The following is a 23,208-nucleotide window of genomic DNA, read 5'->3' on the forward strand; positions in this document are numbered from 1 at the left end:
GTGAGCCAGTCAGAATGGAAATCTTACTGGGGCAAGGCCTCTCTGCAGTAATAGATGTGTCTTAAATAAACTCATTGTGACACAAACTATTCCTCCTATTGCACCAATAAGTAACTATGTTCATCAGAAAACAAATAGTCTGATACTCACAGACCTGGGCTATGTGCTGAATAGTCCTATGACTTAAAAAACAGCAGAGAGGCAAAAACCCCTCTTAAGACACAAATCTTTAGGGAGGAAAAGCATTTTAATTGCTTCCATTCTTCCAGGGAAAAAAATGTGTTAAATAAGGGCCAGGCAGCTATAAGAGGAAATGGCTCTTGCTTGGACAGGGCAAATGGAGTTTTGCAACATTAAATTAAACATTCTCAATCTGTGATGCAACACACAGAGCCCAGCTGAGCAGTGGGTTTCCTACACATCTCTGTAGCATCCTCTTGGAGGAAATCTTCACCTGTTCTACTATGTCCAACACTCTGAGGAGTTGGAGAGTAAGAAGGCTTGCCTTTTCAAAGACTTCCACTAACATTTAATTTCTAAATTGAGTGCAATTTCTCTCACAAATTATAATTTACCTAGTTTTACTAGATTTTCTCAAATTAAACTTAATATTATGATTTCAAGTTATTCATTCAACTTTTTTTGGTAACAATCATAACAAGTGCTTTCTTCCAGATGTCAGGTGAAAAATGCCTCAGAGACACAAGACCTTAAATAACAGTATTAAACATCTCAACTGCATTTAGGGGAACAGACTAGAAAACTGAAACCGTATGGTACAGATGACAGGAAATACTGTTGTCCACAAACACAGCAGAAGCAACTATCTCAGACATCTCTTAATACTATGATAGTTTTTTGAATTCACAGAGAGCCAAGCATGGTTTCCCCAACCGGATTCATAAAGCCACATCAATTTTGGTCTGATTAAAGGCTCATTCAAAACCACAAGAAGCAAAACAATGTTAAGTTTACTATGACTGCCACATTCCTTTTAGTGCTAGTACAGAAGATGAATGAAGTCCACATGGTTCCTTGCACATGGAATACAGCTCTGATTTATATTAGGAACGTGCATCCCTTTATACATCTGCTGCTTGATTAGCGCAGAATGGATCATTATGTTCCGATCCAATACCTGTCTTGAAGGTAACATGCAGGTATATCATCTGTTAAAGTCTACAAAAATAACACAAAATTAAAGAAAGTGTCTGGTTCATGATGTCACTGGATTTCAAAGCACAATCATTTTTGGTTTTAATATACCTTAAAACTTTTTTTTTTTTTTAAGTCAGCTCTCACAGTAAGATAAACTAGGCACAGCAGTTCATTGCTGCCCTGGTCATTAAAGAAGAAAACAGTGCAAGGGCATCAGGACAAAGAAAAAGGTTTATTGTACATAAGCATTACTTGAGAAGGCCATGTATTAAGCAAAACAACAGTGAATCCAGTCCCAGCAACTATGTGCTTGGAAGCTGCACTAGTCTGAGTTAGAGCTCAGTACCCCACACACAGTAACTTGTAGATATCTAACATGAAACATGCTTTTCAGAAGATATTCTCTGACAGATAATTCACAACTTATCCACAGCTCTCCTCTGCTTTCCAATCAGGGAGAGATGTCCTGCTGAGGAGCACCAGGCAAGGGGACATGCTGGCAGACAGGAGAGCTGGGCTTCTGTGCTGTGTGACATCAGCAAACTGAAGGAATGGCTTGGCAGGAACTTCAGGAAGTTTAGGAAAGACAAATCCACTCCCACGGGGGTCAGAATAACCTTGCAACAGTGCATGCCAGGGTAAGGAAGGCCAACCACACCCTGGTCTGTATTAGCAAGACTGTGGCCAGCAAGACATGAAAGTGGTAATTCCCCTCTATTTGGCCCTTGCAAGGCCACACTTGGAGTATTCACAGTACCAGAGAGACATCAACAGACTGGTGATAGGCTAGAGCAAGGCTACTGAGATGGTTGGGAGCTGGAGTGCACAACATAAAAAAGAAGAGGCTGAGAGAACTGGGATTGATTAGCCTGGAAAAGTCTGTGGGATAACCCAACTGCTGTCTTCCACTACCTAGAAGGGGAAGTGGAAAAGGTGGCACCAAACACTGCTCAGAGGTGAAAGGATGAAGGACAGCAGTCACAAATGGTAACAAAGAGAATTTGGACTGGAAAGAAAGAGAAATCTATTTACAGTGACATCGAGAAAAAATTCTTCGCAGTGGAGTCTAAGCAGTGGAGCAGGCTGCACAGAGAGGCAGTGAAACCATCCTGCTACAGTATTTGGAAAACTCAACCAGATATGGCCCTAAGCAACTTGACCTAATATTGAAACTAGCCCTGCTTTAACCAGAGATTGGACCAGCTGACTCCAGAGTCCCTTCAAACCTGAATTTTATGACTCTGTCTCACAGTGCTTAGAACATTACTCAAGATTCACAACTTTCTTTTCTTGTATTTTAGCATTTACTTGAATTATAAATTTTAACTCTAAGGGGAAATGACACACTTTATTAAGTTTATTACTACAGCAACAATGTTTTAACTTCCTACAAGCTTTTAGAGAGACAGGAGATTCAACAAGGTATAGAAAAAAGACCCACCACCGCCTCTAGAGCAACTGTTTGCAAAGAAAACCCAAGGTACAGTGACAAGTCCTTTGTAGCTTTGAAGCAGATGTAGATCTATAAAACAAACTCACTATTACAGGCACCTGGTTTGCATGAGTACAGAAGTGCTACTTAGAGACTGGGGTCTAGCACTACTGGTATAAATTGCAGATGTGATACACAGAACTACGATAGTTTCTTTAAAGCTGGAGATCAAACCACTTTGGCTTGTCTTTAATCATGCTTGACAGTTTATAAGAATTATACTGATTTGGTATTCCCCCTGCACTGCCTGTATTGAATGAAGTGCTTGGAAAGAGGCTGTTAAAAAGCAGTACAAAACAATGAAGTTCTGTGTTTGTTCACAGATCTGAAATTTTGCATTCTCTTCCCATTGCCCTGCCAAAATGCCCAAATTACAGTCTACAGGCAGCTGGTTTATAGTTCCCATGAGCTGGAAGAGCCCATTATGATTTTGCTTTACTGAACCCAAGATTTCTTCTCTTTTGAAGAAAGCTTCTTACCAGTCCCACACATTTTATATCGATATTTAACAAACCAGGGCAAGGAAAAGAAGCATTACCACCTAACATCTGGCAGCACATTGACAAATCCTGAGAAAATATGAGCACTGTAACTAACACACAATACATTTTCAAGTATGAATTGCATGGTCTCTCATGGAATAGGCTGATGATCATATAAAGATGCTCTCCACAGAGGAAAAATTTCTCAGTATCTACAAAAGCTCTCATTTTTACTAACAGATACTGAGCAAGAGCATTTTCTTCTGTTCTGAAAGCATTTTTTTTGAATGACGTAGAGGAAGAGTACAGCTGAAAATGGAAAGAATAAATTCCTGTTTTCACTGAGGCTGACAAGCCAGAGAGAGAATTTGAGTACGACAAAGAGCCCCAGGCTGCAATTTGTGGCCACTGTTCTTTGCTGTATCAACTGATATGACCAAGAAGAGTTTTGTTCTATTATCTTTGTTTGCCCTTCAAACATTTGTAAGCACTACTAAAGTGACTTTTTACCAGATTAAACAAGCCCAGCTTGTCAGTGTCTCTTTAGAGGACATGTGCTTTAGAGTCCCTGATTATCTCGGTAGCCCTCCAGTTTTCAGTATATAAAGATGCATTGTCCAAAGTAAAATGAAGTCCCCTTTGTATCTGCTGTAATAATATAACACTGAAATAGTTAAAGACAATGCAGATATTCATCACTTGTGTGGAAAATCTGTGCTCTGAAGGGCTGCCCAATTTTCAGTAATTGCAACAACTTTTTTTTGATGTTAAAAGAATGTATGCATAGGCCATACATTTCCTTCTAAGACCAAAAGAAACATGTTTTTCTTATGAAGCTTAATCAAAACAGTGCGTTTTTGTTGTGTATTTCTGATGGTTGTATAGCTAAAGGAAATTAATTCCTCTTTAACCAGCAACTGGGACTTAGGGAAGACCAGGAACAGTGCTACAAACAACTGCTTTGGGGCAGTCCACACTGGAGTCCTGAAAAGCTCAGGGTGACCACACAAGGCCTCTGAGGTTAATCTCGCTATTGGATAGCTCTGTAAACACCGTCTCAAGTTCAGTTCTTTGCATTTTTACACCACTCAAGGCTTCAAGCCAAGGCCGTGATAAAAAGAATGATTTGGTTCTTGAAAAGCATTGGCAAAAAGCTGACCAAACAGTCTGTTTCCAATAGTAGCCAATAAAGTCCGAAAGAATCAAGACTTCCTGCATGCAGACATTACTACTTCCTATATTTGCACTGAAGGATCAAACCCCTTTACCCTCCATTTAATCTCTCTTTACTGACAGCACTGAATGCTCCTGCACTGGGCACGTGTTCAACAATACATGGCCTGCCCACCACCATTTAACATCCTGCTGTGAGCCCGTGTACTGCAACAGCTTCTTACCTACAATGTCTTCATAGGCATTCTCCTCTAAAGTGCTCTTGGATCCAAATTTATGCTGGCTCTCAGTCCCATTTTCAGTCGGGGAGGGAGGGTACAGGGATTGCAGACTTGAGGCATCCTCAAATTCAAAGGATTTTCTGAAGTTTAAAACAATAAGTAATTAGTAACTAGAAAGCAAAATTATTCAAACATTTAGATGAGTGTTTGCTAAGAAATATATATAAAATGAACTACAACAACGACAACAAAAAAAATCACATATCATGTTTTAAGAACTAACTTTTAGAGGATCCTAAGTCCTGTGCTCACAGCAGTCTCTAGTATAGCTACCTGTGACACTTTTATGAGATTGGAAGTATTGTTATCCCCATTATGCAGACAGCAAGAAAATACCAAGAAAGTATGTGATATTTTTGAAAGTTTACAAAGTTAGCAGCACAATCCTGAGATTAGAAATTGCTTTGCTCTTGTCAAGGTCCCCAGAAGCATGTGGCCCTCTCTCCTCAAGAAAGACATATCTCTGGAAAGTATTCCTCCACTGGTTGTTCTGGGAAATGCAGCCCCTAGTCCGACACCACTCATGTCTTAAACCTTCAGATGTGTTCCTGCACAGAGGTCAGGGTACAGATGACAGAGGCAGACTCATGTGGAAGTCACCCATTTCTCTTGCACACCCTGTGTCAAGCACTATCAGCAAAGGGCAAAGCATTGAGAAAATTAGTGCTCTCTGGGGTGGATGAGCAATCTGGGCTGATGGCTCAAGGCCTGAAGGTTTGGCCTTTCTGGCAGGAAGGTGAGGGCTGGCTGGGTCAGATGAACCATACAATTTGTCTCTCCCCCGGGTACTTGAAGGAGGGGCAATTCACCACCTCCCACCTACTGCCCCAATGCCCCAGAGCAGTTCTAGAGGAAGAAGAGCATGAGTCCTTCCCACTTTCCAGTTTACATAGCATTTTTTCCCTCAGGCAATGTCTATCTATACTGAAGCTGGGAGATCCTTGAATCACAGTGCCAGCTGTACAGGGGCTGGCATTCATCGGACTGATTTACTGCTGAGGATGAAACAGTAATAAAAACAGGCTCAGTTCAGAGCATAAATCCCGTGGTGCTGTAAGGCTTGCAGAGACTGTACTGATGCCCATACTTCACTCACTGAGACCTAAACTAGATTAACAATAAATCATCCTGCCATCAACCCCTGTTCTTCTTCCCAGCTGGAGTTACAGCACACCCATATGGCAGTGAGAGTCTCATGGGACATACTTTGCTCTGTGAATTGGCTCAGGTATCCCTATAGGTAACACAGTGACTAATATGCAGACACGGCATTTGACAAGAGCATTTCCTATCTGCCTGCTGGAGCAGACTTACAGGTCTGGATCAGGCTTAGGAGCCTCCTCTTTCTCCTTTCCCTAATCTTCAGAATATCCAGGTCCAAGTTATGCACACCAGGATCACAGTAGAAACAATCCATGCATTCCAGATCCAGACACCCAATCTTCCACACCTACTCACAGCTCTAAAGGAAGCTTACACACTGAAGACATACCTGTGTATCAAAGGAGACTTTCTAAAGTAGTTAAATATCCAACTCCTATAGATTCCAAGGCAACACTACGATGTGGTGACACTGTATAGGATCACAGGAATGGTTTTGTGGACTGACACTAAGGTGTGGTCCATGTGTCCCAAACCTATCCTGTGACACTCCTCTCCTGCACTGTGTGTGTGCCAGAGGATCTGGAACTGCTAGGGAATGTCCAGTTCACATCAACCTGAAATGTTAAAGCTACTGTGGGCACCAGATCCTCTGAATACAGACTGTCCCCATGCTAGGAGGCAAACATAAGAGATCTTCCTCCATTTTACTAGAATGACAAATAAAATCAATGCTTTCAATCAAGATATTAGAAGAATAAATACCCACAGTCCACTCTCATGACATTCCAGTGAGTGCAAACCACGTGTGTGTTCAATCTGAAACACGGAGCTACAAGCTGTAGACACAATGAATTATGTCTGTTCTCAAAAAGAGAACAGTTTAGATATCGAGATTTCAGTAATTACTGTTAACTAAATACTGTCATTCCTAGATGAATTGTATGGTCTTAAGTTCTTTGTAAATCCTGGAGTTCTCCCTTCTGTAACTAAATGAAGGACAGTAGGAAAGACAATATAGTTAAGATTTTATAAAGGATTTCTACCCAGCCTTGAAGACAGCCAGTAAACCTGAGATTTTTGGGAGATTAATTTAAACTTATTTAGATCATGATTAATCAGAGTTGAGTCCAGAGAAATCACTAAGCTACTAATCACTAAGCTTTGTAGGGTAAAGCTGTTACAAATGAATGTACATCTACCCTGTAAAATGTCAAACTGATTTGCAAGAATCATCAGGTTCACACTATAACATTGTAAATCCTACAACTTGTACTCTACTAATCACAATTCAAATTGATAAATAATGCTTTTCTTTTGGGTTTGTATCTCCTAACCCTACCCAGGTCTGAAGCTCCTTTTCTGAACTGTGCTGTTGTCTAACTCTGCTACAACAGGAGGCTGAACCTGCAGAACAGCAGGTACCTCTTCTTGAAAGAAGCTTCAAAACTTCATCTCAAAGATCATTGTGATAAAATACTGTGGTTCGTAGATGATTGCCCCTTAATTTACCAATAAAGGCTATCACTTATACTAGAACATCTCAAAACTATTGTTTATCTTCTGTACATTGCAAATGCTGTGCTGAACAAAATGAGATAAGCTTTGCTTCACAAATTCTTGTTAAAAACTAGATTTACTTCCTCTGAAATCATTGCCAGAACTCAAAGATAAGCACTGCTAATCAGAGCTTGACTTTCCACATCCCCCTCTCCCCGCCTTTCTCAGAGAAACAAGTAGTCTCTGCAGAGCTGTTCAATCCATTTCAAAAGCAGGAGTGTCTTAAAAGAGCAGAATTCAAAGGTTCCCCTTTTCCTCCCTCAGCATACTTCAGGTTAGGTTGTGCTGATATAAACCTTTAATTAATTGAGCCAACATCAAGCACCAGATACTGAACTGATAGAGTGCATCTGAGAAGCTGTTTAGCAGTTACTTGCAAATCTAAATATCGGGGGGAGTGTGTATCACACACATGCATTGATATGTGAACTTGTTAAAAATTATGTACTTTGAATGTTTAGCAACAACTGTGCCTACAATTTTCTAAGCAGTGAGCAGAATGAGTTTTATCATGTCTAAAACTCAAGACAAATCATGTAATTAAAACAAGCCAAGCTCCACAGACTGCTGGGGAAATAGCCATACACTCTGCCCATCATTAACTCAGGAAGGGCACAAGGGTCTTTCAGTGCTATAACAGTTTTCTCAGCATTAATCCTCTACACCTGTTGATAGTAACTTAGGATAACATTCCTAAGCACTGAAATAAATAAAATCACCAGCATTGCACAAAACTGACTGTAATGAGCTTTGGAAATAGAAAACCTCTGCAGGTGTGTTTTGCAGTGAACAGGAAGAAAAGACTATGATGGATCAGCTAAGGTCCCACTACAAGAAAATAATGAAATCATGATCCATTAAAAAATCACAATTAAGGGCATTTGTGCCAAAATGAACTAGATAACCTTTAGCACACATGACCAAGGGCCTTTTTTAGGGATCAAGGAATGCAAGTTGTAGAACTCCAAAACTGTAGGCATGTAAAGGTATTGTACCAATGCATCCCATCAGTGCAATCCAGCAGAAAACAACACTAGTCTTGCACACAACTCCTAGTTTTTCTTATGTCAAAAGCACTGCATTAGGAGGAGAATTTACAATATTGTTACTGCAAAAACACAGCACACTTATTTATTAATTTATTTGGAGAACTGAGCACAAGACATTTCCTTGACTGTTACCTATTCTGGGACTTTCTGTGAAAGCGCGACTCTTTCTTCTGCCTTCTGGTCACAGGGGGTGCAGGAGTGGACGGGAGGGGAGGAGGAGCAGAAGGTGTAGGAGATGGAGGTAGGCCATTGCTTGGTTTGTTTTTGTGGGTTTTGTCTGCTTCATATTCAAAGGTGCGTTTGGGCTTGGGGACAGGATTCACCGCGCTGTTGGTCGGGCTTTCGAGGAGCAGTTTAGGGCCGGCTGAGTTCGCAGTAAGTCCCTGTTTTGTTTTACTGCTTTTCTCAGCCTCAGGGGGTGTTTCTGGTTCACTCCCCAAAATAACACTCCCTCCTTTGCTATCACTTAGGGTTTCACTCAGTCCCTCCACAGTCTTTTTCTTCCCTTTGTCAACACTGTAGCAGCTACTTGGTAACTGGGGGAGGCCTCTGCCCGACTGCTCCTTCAGAGCCTGCTCAATCTTCTGTATTCTATTGAGCACAGCAGAGGACTCTTTCCTCCCATGGCCCTTAAGGAAAGTGGCAGCAGGAGATGGCTCACTCCTGCTTGGTCTCTTTTCAAACCGATGGCAGGAATCCCTGTCCAGCAGTTCCTCCTCCTCTGTTTCCGGGTAAGAACACTCAGAAAATGTTCGGCTCATTCTTCTGAGCCCTTTGAAATCAAATGTCTTGTCGCTGCAGGGAGAGGTCAGCACACTGGGGCAGCTCTCACTGCCTGACCTCTCCCCAGCATCCCTCTTGTCCACACACACACTCATCCTGGGGGACAGCTCCCGGCGGCATTCCCATTCTGTGATCTTCTGCCTGATGTCCAGTGCCTGGGAGCGGACGCTCACCCTGCTGATGGAGAAGGTCCTCAAGTTGGTGGAAGCGCCCAAGGACAGAGTGCTCCGGGCAAGTGGATGGCTCCCTATTGCTTCCCCATCTTGAGCCTCATTTGGACTCTCCTTTTGGTCAGCCTTGGACACAGACAGCCTTTTATCCAAAGCACCCACGCTGATGGCTTTGAGGGGGTGGCTCGAGGAGTCTGTGTCCGATGGGCTTGTGGAGGTGCCTTGCGGCGTAGACGTGCAGCTGTTCCGGTCCTTGAGGCACTGTCTGGAGCTGGAGACTTTGGTGAGCTGAGTAGAGCGGGAAGAGTCCTCACTATCACTGAGGGGGTAGGCAGGGCTTCTTCGGGGGGACAAAAGAGGTGGCGGAGTGGCTGACTGACACCTAGAAGCAGAAAGAAATAAAAAATCAAGTCCCTGGGGGAACTAGAGTTGGTTGCCAGATTTCTCCTGGCTGCAGATCTTCACACTGCAAGACTATCCCAAAGTGCCACTAAGACACCAATGACCATTCAGCCACACAGTCGAGGGCTGAGATTCTCAGATTCTCACAGCAAACTACTGCCTTGAAGGCATCTACCACCTCCAGCTGAGTAGCTCCCTGACCTCCCAGATTAAGGAGTCCCTCTTGCCCCACTGCAACAAAACTGACCAACCAGGAGCATAGTTTACTCACTGGTTGAGGTGAGCAAACTAATTTGAAAATATGCCAGTTTTTAATTCAGAATATCTGAAGCAAAGTTGCATCATGGTGTCAGACGCTGCAGTACTTTATCCTCAGCATTTCAAATCCCTGATATATATAATAAACTAAATAAAACAGCAAAAGACCTGGTTTGTCTTTGATCTGATGCTGTGGCCAACAGATTAAATTCTCCTTATCAAACAGAAGTAATTTCTTATCAAATGAATATTACAGAGACTGAGAAAACATATTAATCTGCCCACACTATCTGTTGAAAAATACGAACTATATAGAAAGATCTCAGTGTTACCCTGGAAAAAACCCTTGGAACAAATTCTTGCCATGGTTTGCAAAATCAGCTATTGTTGCTGGGGTTTAGTACATTGTTGCAAAGATTTTTAAGAACAAAAAGACAAAAGGAAATTAAACAAAACATTAATCAGTTGGCTCGTCAGAGATGAGCCTGCAGTAAGAAAATTAAGCCAAAACTGTGTCAAAAAAAGGGGGTTTGCTGCATTGCCAAAATCCATACTTACAAAACATAGCAGAAATAATCACAACTCCTTTAACATTTTGCCCTAGCAACCTTTCTGTTCCAAACAGCACAGAAAGAAAAAGAAAGACCCATAAATAATGTCTTGCATATGCAATTAAGTTTATGTTCCGTGAAGACTGTGGACAACAAGCTAGTTTTTTTATAAACTGTCTTGTACACACAAGATCCAAATCAAAGAGCTGTTTGACCAAAAGGAACAAATGTCTCCACTATAGCAAAGGAACAAGAGATTCAGAAGATGCCTGCTGCTATATTGTTTTCTTCCCAACAGCCAGCCAATACCTACAGGCAGAGGTGCCAAGTTCTGTGCATTAATCCAAAAATCCAGAGCACTGGGGTGATTTCTGAAAAATTTACTTTAAATTTACAGGAGATATTTTCTTCTCCTTCAAACACAACCCCAAACCAAATTATTAGATTTCATCCCAGTTTCTTACAGTGGATACTTCACAAGCAAAGGTCATAAGTATCACAAAAGAAAAAAGTTCTGGGCAAGTCTATTTGAAAGAGAAGCTGCACCACTTGGTGACTTCTGTTTCTTCATTGTTTTGAAAAATAAACATGCCCACAGGAGAAGAGATCTCAAGTCACAGACAATGGCAAATACTCCTACAACAACTGCTTAAAGCTTCCTTATTTCAGAAAAGAAAGGAAGCATGTCAGAATATGCTCTTTTCATCCTGGAAGTTAAATTTCCTGCTACCCTATACAGCTGCAGGCAGTTGTCTTAAGAGATCTCAGAAGATCAAAAGCAGGTGACAGATGATGAGTGGTTTTGGCTGGCTGTTGTAGCACAGAGTTTGTAGTGGATTACCTGGAATTACCTTGCCCGACATACCTTTATAGTGTCTGAAGATGAAACCTAAATCGGCCTTCGCCGACTTGGTGGGGCACCCTGAATCTTCATTATTTCTGTCTGTCTCATCTCAGTCTCTTCATTTTAACACCACAAAACCAAACTTTTATATTATTCTTAACACTCCTTTAGCTTAGATCATGTTTTCCCATTCTTGTATGTCACGCAGGCCTGCCCCAGAGCTGCACTCACAGTTCTCTCAAGGAAACAGGCATCACCCAGTGGAAGTGTATTTCACACCTAAAGGCTACAGCCTCCACTGCAGCCTTAGAAGCCATAGGTTGTCTAAATCCACTGCCAGGATTCAACTAGGGGATAGGGACAGAAGAGGCCATGCAAAATGCTTTAGCAACTTATTTATTAGAGTCTAATCTGTATTGACAATAGCAAGAATAAAATACAAAATTATAGGAGTAAAGTCAGTAAAATGGGATAGCAGACACACTGACAAACATAGAATCATAGAATCCTCTCTCTGACTCATTGTATAGAAAACACCATAGGCGTAGTCTTTTATCTCATTACAATCTAAGAAATATCTTCTCAGTTGTTTCCACTGTCAGGAAAAGGTTTGGTGACTCATCAGGAGAGGAGGAAGAGGGGAAAAATCGTGATTTGCATAACCTGCAGAAGTTGCAAAACATTTCTTCTTAAGAGATATGAGCCATGCTTTTAAATCCCAAGTCTCCAGTAAGGTAACTGCAACTAAGGCTTGATCTTGAAACCCCCAAATTCAGTTATAAAACTCCCACTCACTTCCACTGGGCAAGGCTGGGGCTGCAGAGCCACAGGCCTTCTGGAGGTGTATGTTGTCAAGTACTTGAGATACTACAGTTAAGAAAGAGATTCTGTTTTACATGGCATAACACTGTAAATTTAAGTAATCCAGAGAGAACCTATAGGACTAATTCAACAACAAAGAGGAACAAAGCTTTTTCCCAGTGGTTTCAGCATGCATTCTCTAAAGGACACTGGCAAGTAACAGAATTAAAGAAAAAAAGAAGTCCAAAAGCTGATCAGTGGATAATAAAATGGTTCTTCCCCAAGAGACCTGCTTCCATTAGAAGAATATTCTCTTGAAGGGACGATAGTTTCACAGACCTTAAAAACAATATTACTGGACTGGAGATGAATAATTAATTAACTTGCAAACTTTCATACAAAGATTAAAGCAAAATGTTTTTATTGAAGTTTTCTACATACACAGTGATACAGTGCAGCACTTACAAAGCAGATCATTACATAAACTTTCCAAATATTGTGTATAAACAGCACAAATAAAGATTACGGAATCAATTTCTGCTTTCTTAACAAGTTCACTGGACAACACCTTCATTCTTGGCAATGATATTTTTTTGAGAATATCAGCATTTCACAAAAGACACTGTTATAAGTTGCTCTGATTCCCTTCCCAAGGGCACTCTTCCAACATGCAGCCTTAGGTGCACAGCCCTCAAATCACTGGCAGGTCAGCTTTGCATTGCAGTCTCAAAGACAATCACCTGCCAAGCAGCCCACAATGTCCTCTAAACAGGTCACAGACCCTGAAACTACCTTCCTGCTGGGACTTGTTGCTGCACAGTGAGGAGAGCAGACAGAATCCAAGACGTGATTTCCAGCTCTCTAGACCACGCTCAGCTTTGCTGACGTGACTTGTTCCCTGAGAAATCAGCAGAATAACAGTAAGAGAAAACTGATAATATCAGTCATGCTCTGTAGGATTTTGAACTGCAGACACAACTGATCTTTGTGTTCTGATTCAGTCCCTTCTCTCCAGGTTCCCTTTTTCCCACCCAGACACAGAAAAGACTTTTAATTTACAAAACCTGTAATTCTCCAGGCCTGCTATCAAACGAAGACATGATTTTCATGGAGCAACGTATTTATTCATATTGTTTGCTCTAATAAAGGCTACTATCAAGAGGCATCTCTTTTTACCAGTTCCCATAAACACATGTTGATAACAGTGGAGCTGTATCTCAGCTGAACCAAGAGAGCAAAAGCACTTGCTCTGAGGTAATTTGCAACCTACTCATCACAAAACAAAAGCTAAAAAAAAATTAATTCCTGCCCTCTTTGTGAGGATTCTGGCAAGGCTGACTTGTACTAAAAATCTATGAGGATAGAGAAGGGCTGGTTCTTGGTGCCATAAATGCCTGAGTTCTCACTCTATATCTGATCCAAAAATCAGAAAGTCTCCAATTCTGGACAAGACACCAATATTCTCATTGCAAAATGTGGGTGTGTAGAAGAAGGAGAATTTGATTCCTGGAAGCCACTCTGAAAATGGGCAATACAAAATTATTAGCAAGAGCAGGGGGCCTGGCCTTTTGGTCCAGTTGAGCAGAAGCACAGCTCCTTCCTGCTTCCATTGCCAAACATCAGCTCCAGAAAAGAGGAGAAATGAGTGCAGACAATTCTCACAACTAGATGACATGTTTCAAAATCAGGAGACAGACAGAATGATGGGTAAAGAGCTGGTTTTATACATCTTTCAGAAATCAGAGTACAGCTGGATAACAAGAATATGCATATACTGAGGAGTTTTGCATTCATGATCAACACACTTTTTATACACGAATAATAATCTTAAATTGCGTTTCAGACCAGGCTTAAAGGTGACTGGTGGGTGGTCAAATGATTTGCCCCCCCCCCCCTTGAAAGAGTTACAGGACTCCTAACTCCCACTGCCCTGCTCTGACCTCTGAGCTAAACAGCTGAGACTCTGCAGTGCTGTTTTATCTTTCCTGAAGTGTCAGGAGTGACCCTACAGATCGTCTCCTCCTGTGGAAAGACAAGTTGGAAGAAACTGCTCAGCAGTCTTTCAGTTTTGCAAATCCCTTCAGCTCTGCTTAAACCAACACGTACAGAATAACAACACAGTTTTTGGCGCTCTAATCCAGGGAATTTCCCACTTCAACATGCTCATGCGTGGGAGCCCATTTACTGAAAAAAGAGCAAGGAACATGCTGACAAAAAGGTAGTGGGTCTTTCCAGGCTCCTGTTGATGAGATCCCGTCATTGCACACTGACACTGAAGTGTGGTGAGCTCACACAAAGACACACAGCACTGGTTTTATTCCTCGGGACTTTCTCCCTGCTTTGCTAGGAAAAATAATGCTTTCTTAGTATTTTATTTAGGGTTTTGTTATCCCTGGTTCTTCTCAGGGCATTGTGCCACTTCATCAGGACAACCTAACCTGTTTCAGGGTAATGATAACATCAGAATGAGCTGTGACCACAGGCACGTTAGTTTGAGTATTAGTAGATTTGGCCTTCCACACAAGACTAGAGACCTCTTGTTGCTCTATCCAAAATTTAACAAGATCTGAAACAAAAGCAAAAGAAATTTCTCCTTGCAAGAGCAGCAAAACTCATGTTTAATACAGACACTGAAGCTGCCCTGATTTCAGGTAACTGAGAATGCAACTTCAAAATTCTCTGGAAATTTGTAGGAGAGAATTCTAACAAATGTTCAGCTACCAACTCTCAAATTATTTCATACAACACTACAAATCAGTAATATTTTATAATTAATGACAATCTTCATTTCTTTAAGTAAAGAGCCTCTCTCAAGCAAAAGATTACACAATAATGATCATTTGAAGCACTAATTCAGATATTTATTGCTAACACTCTATTGGAAAGAATGGTAAAGCACAATCCTTTCTGGCATCTTGTTAGTCTTTTTGGCTTCTGAGCACACAAGATGGTTGTGTTCAGACTTCAGGATGAAAAACTGAAATCGTCTTTGTAACTGAATGTTGAAAAACCCCTAAATCCTGGGGATTTTATTGTGAGTAAGGTGAGCTTATTTACGTCCAGATCTTCAAGTAGTATACACCTCCAAATAGTTGAAGGGCAAGTGAAATATGAAACTTGGAGAACAATATATAACTTATTGGATTCTTGGATTTTCAAAAGGGTATTTTCTCCCATGCAAGCCTAACTTCTCACCACATTAAAAAGCTGTACTTGCATTTTTGTACTCAAATTAAAAATGGATCATATTCTTCCCTACTTCTACCCATAATTCAGAAGGCCAAAACAAAAATGAGGATGGACATTTTTTGAACCAAGCAAGATCATGTCCACCAAAAGCAGAGCTTTGTGCTGTCAGACTGCAAGAGAGCGGTTGGTCAACCCAGAAAGATCCCTTGAGTAAGGAGCAGCTCCTACTTCATGCCAGCCACTGTGAGTACAAATACTGGAACCTATCGTTCCCAGAGCAAGGCAAAGTGAGAGGGAAGCACACTCTGCTCACCTGTCAACTGCAAGCAAGTGCACCACATGCATTTTGATGCACTGTGCTGAGAACAGATGTAATGGCTCACTATAATATCCATTTATATCAAACTCCCACTTGATTTGACATAATAGGCAGAGGAGATCAACACAAACTCAAACCAGAACCAGTGTTTACATCCCATCACTTCTGTGACCTGGACAAAAGAAGCACTTTTGCAAAGGTTCAGTACCAGCAGCTGCTTGCAACTAGTACATTTTCACACCACCCTAAGGGCACTGCTGCCAGGAAATCACCCAGTAAACAAACAGAGAAGCCTCTTCTACCTCTGTCAGAGATGCTTGGGAAAGCTCCCACTAAGAATCAATAGTTTTGCACAAACAAAAACTGAACACACTACTGCAGGACAGCAATCTCCCAGTGGCACCTCTTCAGATGCAAAAAAGGCAGAGTAACTCAAAGCAGACCAAAAAGCCTTCAAGCACTTGATTGAAGCAATGATGAAGGACACTTCTCAAAAAATTCCCTCTTCCTCTCTCTATACAAGAACTAGGAACAAATTTCCTCTATGCTTTCCTCCAAAGAACTAGGAGAAGTCCACTTTTTTGCTCTCAAACACTAGCAATCAGTGGTTTGGTTGCACTTCGAGATGAGTTATGGAACAAACCACTGGACAGAGCAGCAAAGATTCAGCATTATTTGCTTGTGACAATGTGCCATTTCCTTTCATTTCCTCACCCCCAGCTACATTCTCACCAGAGGGGACAGGCAGGCAATAACAGTGACTGCTGCAAATCACTGCAAATCACTGCAAATCACTGCAAATCACCCTTTGCAAAGCAAAGGGACCCCCTGCACTTCTGATTTTAAATCCACTTTCATTTGGCAGTAAGCTTTTTTATTATAGTATATTCTGTGCTCTCACAGCACATAGCATTTTAATTTTCTACATAACTCAAGTAGATAATTACAGATTATATTTAATTATCTTAAATCTAAGTAAGAGCTTATGGTGAGCAAAGGAGGTGAACTTTTCACACTCAAGTGCTGGGCACACAGTAAGAAGGTGGTTTTTGAGCTGATTCAACTTGGGAATGAAGCAAGCAGTACTTGTCATATCTTGCCTCTGACTTGGGAAGGAAAGTGATGTAAGTGGTTACAGAACAAGCTCTCTTCCACCAGACCCTTTATGTTTTTTGAGCTCTCACCAGGAGTGTGGCTCAAAATCCCCAAAAATCTGCATTCCAGATAACATCCTCCCATTATTGTTGACTTTGGGATTGTGACAAAAACAAGACAGAAACTTTCTAAACTGAAAAGTGTATTTGCATTATAAGACTGTTTGAAATAGGCTCACTCTCATGAACATGTGTAGTGATGGAAAAGTCCCAGCACTTGGAGAATGAGGCAATAAAATCAAAGCAGACAACAAATCAGAGAATGTTTAAAGATAGAACAAAAATAGAAACACCAATTATTTTTCTGTTTGTACTTCTGAATTTTTTCCCCTCAAGGGATTTTGATACTTTCCATTTAAACAAAAAACGAAACCATATCAGAGCTAGTTTCAAAATTACAGGACATCAGGACTGTGAAATAAAAAGAAAAGAACAAGTTCTGTGTGTGGTTTTTAAAAGCTCCAGTTTCTGTGCTCCAAGGTAGTACCAAGTTAGTGACAATTGTGGGACATTTGTGGGGGTGCTGTGATGAATTCCTGCCTTAACACCCCTCTGGGGCTCTGGATCTTTACAGGGAGTTCATGAAGAGAAGTACACACAATTGCAGCTGACTGCAGCTAAACTCTGTTTTTATGGCTCAGAAGCAAAAGGAATGCAGGAATCATTCTGCCAAAGTAAATTATGTGAAGTGGCAACTGTGCTCTACAACTGTACAAAAAAAGGGCAAAGAAATCAACGCTGATGAGTCAGATCCTAAATACTTGACATTAGACTGGATCTCTAAAGCAAAGATAGCAAGACAAATCTGACGATGACAAATGACTGTAAAATAAAATGTGATCAATCAGCATGCTCTAGGTACATGCCTTTGCCAAGAAGTTTCCAAGTTTCTAGACTGAGAGGGCTAGATTCCCTGCCACCCTAGATTTATGGCAATCTTCTGCTCTGTTACAAGGCAAGCGCAGGATGGTTTTAAAACCATTTCTAAATCACATTTAAACCTTTTTCACCCTCGCTGTCCAGACACAAATGAATACCCAAGGCAAAGATCAATGAGCCTGTGCTGTACCTTCCATCACAGTGATAAGAAGCTGACTGCAAAAAAAAAAAAAAGAAAATCAAAATGCAAGAACTGAAGTGTCAGAGTAAGCCATTCTCTCTTTTCCACCAAAGTACAGTGCACAGCTTTATAGGACCATCTCTCATTTTCTCCCTAAAAAACACAGTTCAAAGATGAAAAATTGATTCCTCTCTTACAGTTAGCCTTTTCCCATAACTTGTAGATATTTCCACTGTTATAGCTCCACTGTGACCTGTTTTTATTATGTTCTGGAATCAGCTCAGCATGTTTTAGTCTCACCTGATTTCTTAAGGCCTTGGGAGTTCTGTTGGAGAGGGAGTGGCAACACAGCAAGTGATGGCATTTTCTTAAACCAAGCAGAATGCACAAACCCTTATTTGTCTATTTAAGAACTGCCAGTCCTTGAAACTTGTTCTTTAACAGCATGTCTAAACACGCTGACTGTTCAAAACCCTGGTGCACATAGAAGCTCTCAGTTTGCTTCTTAAAAGCACAGGTGATTTTTCAACATGCTTGTTTATCTGCCCTGGAATATCAGAGCAATAAACTCTGTGGAACTAATTCTGCCAAAGCTTTCCAAGTTTTCTATGTTTACATGCACACAATTTGGGAAGGGTTAAAAATTACTTCTGTGAACTGTGATGCTTAGTTTTTAAGATATCTGAGGGCATTCTGCATTTGGCAACATCCAAGTCTGGAATTCTGGTTTGGAAAAGTTGTTGTAAAATAGGCTCATTCCTTTTCTGCTCTGACAAGTCAGAAAACCTTACAAGGTCACTGTATGCTTTACTGAAATACTCTATACCCAGAAAGAAAATAACCGAACTGGAAGTAAAAAAGTCCCAAGTCCTGGCTGCACACTAGTACAGGATACAGCCAAGTCTGCTTTCCCTGCTTCACATATAAATCAACCTCTAGGTCACATAAAACCTCATCAAATAGACCCAAGAATAAACACCTAATAGGAACGGGAAAATAATAGGAATTCAGGACTCCATCCCATCTTTAACAAACCTTTTTAATCTCATCCACTCAGAGAAGTCACTTTCAGAATAAAGTTTTTCGTTTGCCTTTCCTACCAGTATCCACCATTTTCCTTCCCCTCAGCTTAGCTCTGGTCCCCAGTGTGCTGCAGAGGTCCAGTGAGGTCTTTCTGTAAAGATTTCTTTTTTCCAGTTTTCTGGGTTTGTAAAGTAGTTTATTTAACACAGTGAGAAAGCATCCTAGAAGTGAAGGTTATAAAGCTGAAAGCAATTATTCATCTACCTGCTATGAAACAGGCATTCTTAATTTCTATCATCATTTCAACTACCAGTATCACAATTCAGGAAGTGTGAGGCCTGAGACATCTGGAGAAAATACAGTATGTCACACAGGATAACACCAAAGTGATTGAAAAGATCTGAGAATGTCTGTGCTGCTCCTGGAGTTACTGCACCACATAGGAAATAAAATCGAAAGCAAACCAAAATAAAATAAATTTTAAGATCCCAGAAGAACAGAAGCTCCTACATTATCTCTGTGAATCCAGAACAACCCCAACATCAGCCCTGTTTGGATACAGCTGATCAGACCCAACCTTGTCTTACTGCCATGCAATTGAAGCTCATGCCTTGTGAAGGTCAGACAGGAGTAACATGGACTGTCTGAGGCAGGGGAAGAGAAAGACTAATTCTGACTTCAAACTCTGTCTAAGGAGTGCTCAGGTCTCTGAGGGGTCTCATCTCTGGCCAGCAACTGGGTGCCATTCTCCTGTCAAGACAGCTACAGCCACCCAGTTTAACTTTCTGCAAACTTCTCCTCCATAAGCAAAAAGCTGAAGCAATGGCATAATATCAGCACACCACGCTAAGAAAGCTTATCTGTTCCCTGAAGGGCACTTTCTGTGCATGTTTCTAAAACATGGGTGAAGCAGTCTGACAGCTTTTTGTTTGTTACTATATTACTCTTACAGTGATATGACTAGAGAAATGCGCCCTTGTTCTTCATCTTTAACTTATAAAATGAAGTTTTACCCTTCTCCTTTGTCCCTTAGAAGAGTGAATTTCCACCTGCCTAGGTCTCCAAAGACCTCTGTGCCTCAAATTCGGACTATTTTTCCAACACAATCAAGGGTATTACCATCCTCTGTGAACTTTCCAGTCACTTAGTTATGCAATTGCACCCCGACAGTTGTCTGTCTCTCACCCATACACTGACAGTCATTACAACCTTTGAAAACGGTCAAAACAGTTTTCCTACCAAAAGCTACACTTTTTTTTCTTTTGTAAGAAGCACTAATAATATCTCTCACAACACATGGCTTTTATGTAAACAACTGAAAGGAAAAAAAAAAGTCAGATGCAGGATTTTTTTTCAGCACCTGAAAAAGCAGAAAAGAGAAGGAACAGTTGCTAAGTGAAAGATGACATTAAGGTGCCAAAGCAAGGCAGAGAGAAGGAAACACACAGACACTCTCTGCTTTCTCAAATACTACAAATACATGCTCAGGTGATATGTAATATTGGATATGTTCAGAAGCAATAGCTAGTACAGACTTGCAGCACAGCTTCTGTATCAGGACAGACTGAGAGTACAAACAGCATTTCAGAAGCTGCCACTGCCTGCCATGACTTATACTGACCTATAAGTGAGCTGATATCCCTCATACCATTGTGTACAGACCAGGCAAACCTATACCACAGACCACAGCTGCACTGCCTGACTTGCACAGATACACTCCATGTTTTGGAGTCTCCATGGTGAGAGGAGCAAAGGATCATAACTACAGATAAAATAACATAAAATACACAGATTAAAAGTCTACCCCGTACATGTTGAGTATACAACATGTCTCTTCTTTGGAGGCTGCACCCTGTATCTGGAGGAAAGATTTCAAAGTTTACACCCCCAGCCTCTCTTATCATCATAATTTTCTTTAGAGGCTCTGACCTTATGGAATGCAAAATAAATTCCAGCTATGATGACAAACATGACCCTTGGTACACTTTCCAGTGTGCATAGATGTGGTTGGATGCCAGATGCCCACCAAAGCTGCTCTGCCACTCCCCCTCCTGAGTTGGACAGGGGAGAGAAACATAGTAAAAAGCTCACGGGTCGAGATAAGGACAGGAAGCGATTCTTCACCAATTACACTAACATCATTTGGGGGAAAAAGGTGAGTAACTAATTATCAATCAAATATGAGTAGGATAATGAGAAATAAAACCTTAAAAACACCATTCCCTCCACCCCGCCCTACTTTCTGGGCTCAACTTTACTCCCAATTTTCTCTACCTCTTTTCCGCCAGCAGCATTGGGTCCTCGGGAGTTGGGACTGCAGTCAGTTCATCACACGCTGTTTCTGCCGCTCCTTCCTCCTCAAGGGGAGGACTCCTCTCGCTCTTCTCCTCCTCCGGCATGGGGTCTCTCCCACAGGAGATAGTTACACTCTTCTCCTGCTCCGGCATGGGTTCGCTCCCATGGGAAACAGTTACACTCTTCCCCTGCTCTGGCATGGGGTCTTGGGAGACAGTTATACTCTTCCCTTGGTCTGGCATGGGGTCTCTCCCCCGGGAGACAACTCTCCACAAACTTCTCCAAGGTGGTTCCTTCCCAAGGTTGCAGTTCTTCATTAACTGCTCCAGTGTGGGTCCCTTCCAAAGGGTGCAGTTCTTCAGGAATAGCCTGCTCCAGCGTGCGTTCCCCCCAAGATCCCAGGTCCTGACAGCAAACCTGCTCCAGAGTGGGCTCCTCTCTCCACAAGTCCACAGGTCTTTCCAGGACCCTGCTCCAGCATAGGCTTCCCACGGGGTCACAGTCTCCTTTGGGCACCCACCTGCTCTGGCATGGGGTCCTCCATGGGCTGCAGGTGGATGTCTGCATCCCCATGGACCTCCATGTCCTCCTGCAAGGACAGAGCCTGCTTCCCCACAGGCTGCAGGGGAATCTCTACTCTGGCTCATGGAGCACCTCCTCCCCCTCTTTCTGCACTGACCTTGGTGCCTGCAGGGCTGTTTCTCTCACATATTCTCACTCTTCTCTTCTCTGGCTGCATTTGCTCCTGCGCAGTAAATGTTTCCCCCCTTAAATACATCATCCCAGAGGCGCTGCCACCACCACTGATGGGCTCGGCCTTGCCCAGCAGCAAGTCCATCTTGGAGCCATCTGGCATTGGCTCTGTCAGACATGGGGGGAAGCTTCCAGCAGCTTGTCACAGAAACCACCTCTGTAGCCTCTCTGCTTCCAAAACCTTGCCAGTGTAATGGATTTATTCAGATTAAGAAGAAATAACATACTTTGCTTGAATTTTTTTTCATTCCCTCTTATTCACTTTCTTTAAATATCTATGCATCAGGGTTAGATTTTCTTCTGGCATAAATCATGACTTACTAAAGAGAAGTTACTAAAGATGCAAACTGATGCAAAACGTATTGCAGGAAGATTTAAGGCATTGACCTGGTGCAAATGTACACTTACAAAGAACAAAGTTTCATCTAAAAGCATTTCCATTGAAAATTAAATTATACCGCTATATCTGACTGGTTACTGTATGTTTCATTCTATTCATTTAGCTAAACAAGCCAGGAAAGTGAGGAAATGTGTTGGGCATATCCACTACTGAGCATCATGCGAAAAAAATTGGCTTAACAAGAGTTGTTGGGGTTTTTTTTAGTTGAATGCAGCTTTGAAAAACTCCTTGATCTATTTATTCCCCAATCTGTTGGCATACACACATAAACTGAAAAAGAAAAATGAAAAAAAAAAAAAAGAAGAAAGAAAGAAAAAGGAAAAAAAGCCAAGCTGTGACTTGCAATGCTTGTTGCTATCATGCTTATTTACCTAAGAGTCCAGACAAGGCCAAATTTAACTTGACCAAGGGCTACATCTGGCCCTAATTCAGTTTCACTGAATATTAACAAAAGAACAATCAGCCAGTACTCGAGCACTGCCCACACCAATATTCAGAAACATGATCTAAAGGAAACTTTCCAAAAGATTCAGACATTGGCTTCTCTCTGCTTTTTGCTGCCCATAACCGTCATCGGGAGCAGAGTTAGGTCAGGGAAAGACACTCCCCATTACTGTCTTCACTGTGATCAAGGGTAACGTAAACGTGTCTATTACTCATCCAGCTGAAATGAGCCTCCCAGACCAGATTTCATCACCACACCTACAAGGGCTGTGGGATCTCAAGCCTAAATTTGGAATCAGGATATCATCTGGGGGATTTATATATCCTTTATAAACATTTCATTCTCACAAGACCTTGGCTTCTTATAAAACTGTGGATTTAGTTTTACACCCTTCTGTTGGCCTATTAGGTTTTATAAGGAGCTGGTCAATACATTTTTACTTTTCACTTTACTTTTTACTTCTTA

General features: G+C 41.5%; 1 protein-coding gene across 11 annotated transcripts in view; it reads right to left on the reverse strand.

The window, feature by feature from the left end:
* Positions 1-23,208, reverse strand: part of DENND2B (DENN domain containing 2B) — a 174,052-nt gene that overhangs the window by 60,855 nt on the left and 89,989 nt on the right. For 4 of the 11 annotated variants that reach the window (XM_051803869.1, XM_051803867.1, XM_051803868.1 and 1 more), the window contains 2 exons: positions 8,429-9,631; positions 4,530-4,666 (listed from right to left, as the gene is read on the reverse strand). In XM_051803869.1, coding sequence (XP_051659829.1) covers positions 4,530-4,666; positions 8,429-9,631 — 1,340 coding nt within the window. Of the gene's footprint in view, positions 1-4,529; positions 4,667-8,428; positions 9,632-21,124; positions 22,569-23,208 lie in introns of all 11 variants that reach the window. The other 7 variants (XM_051803865.1, XM_051803866.1, XM_051803871.1 and 4 more) reach the window with 3 other exon arrangements.

The sequence above is a fragment of the Manacus candei genome, unplaced genomic scaffold, assembly GCF_025592945.1.
Source record: "Manacus candei isolate 608988 ecotype Guabito, Panama unplaced genomic scaffold, ASM2559294v1 h1tg000060l, whole genome shotgun sequence".
Classification (NCBI taxonomy): Eukaryota; Metazoa; Chordata; class Aves; order Passeriformes; family Pipridae; genus Manacus; species Manacus candei.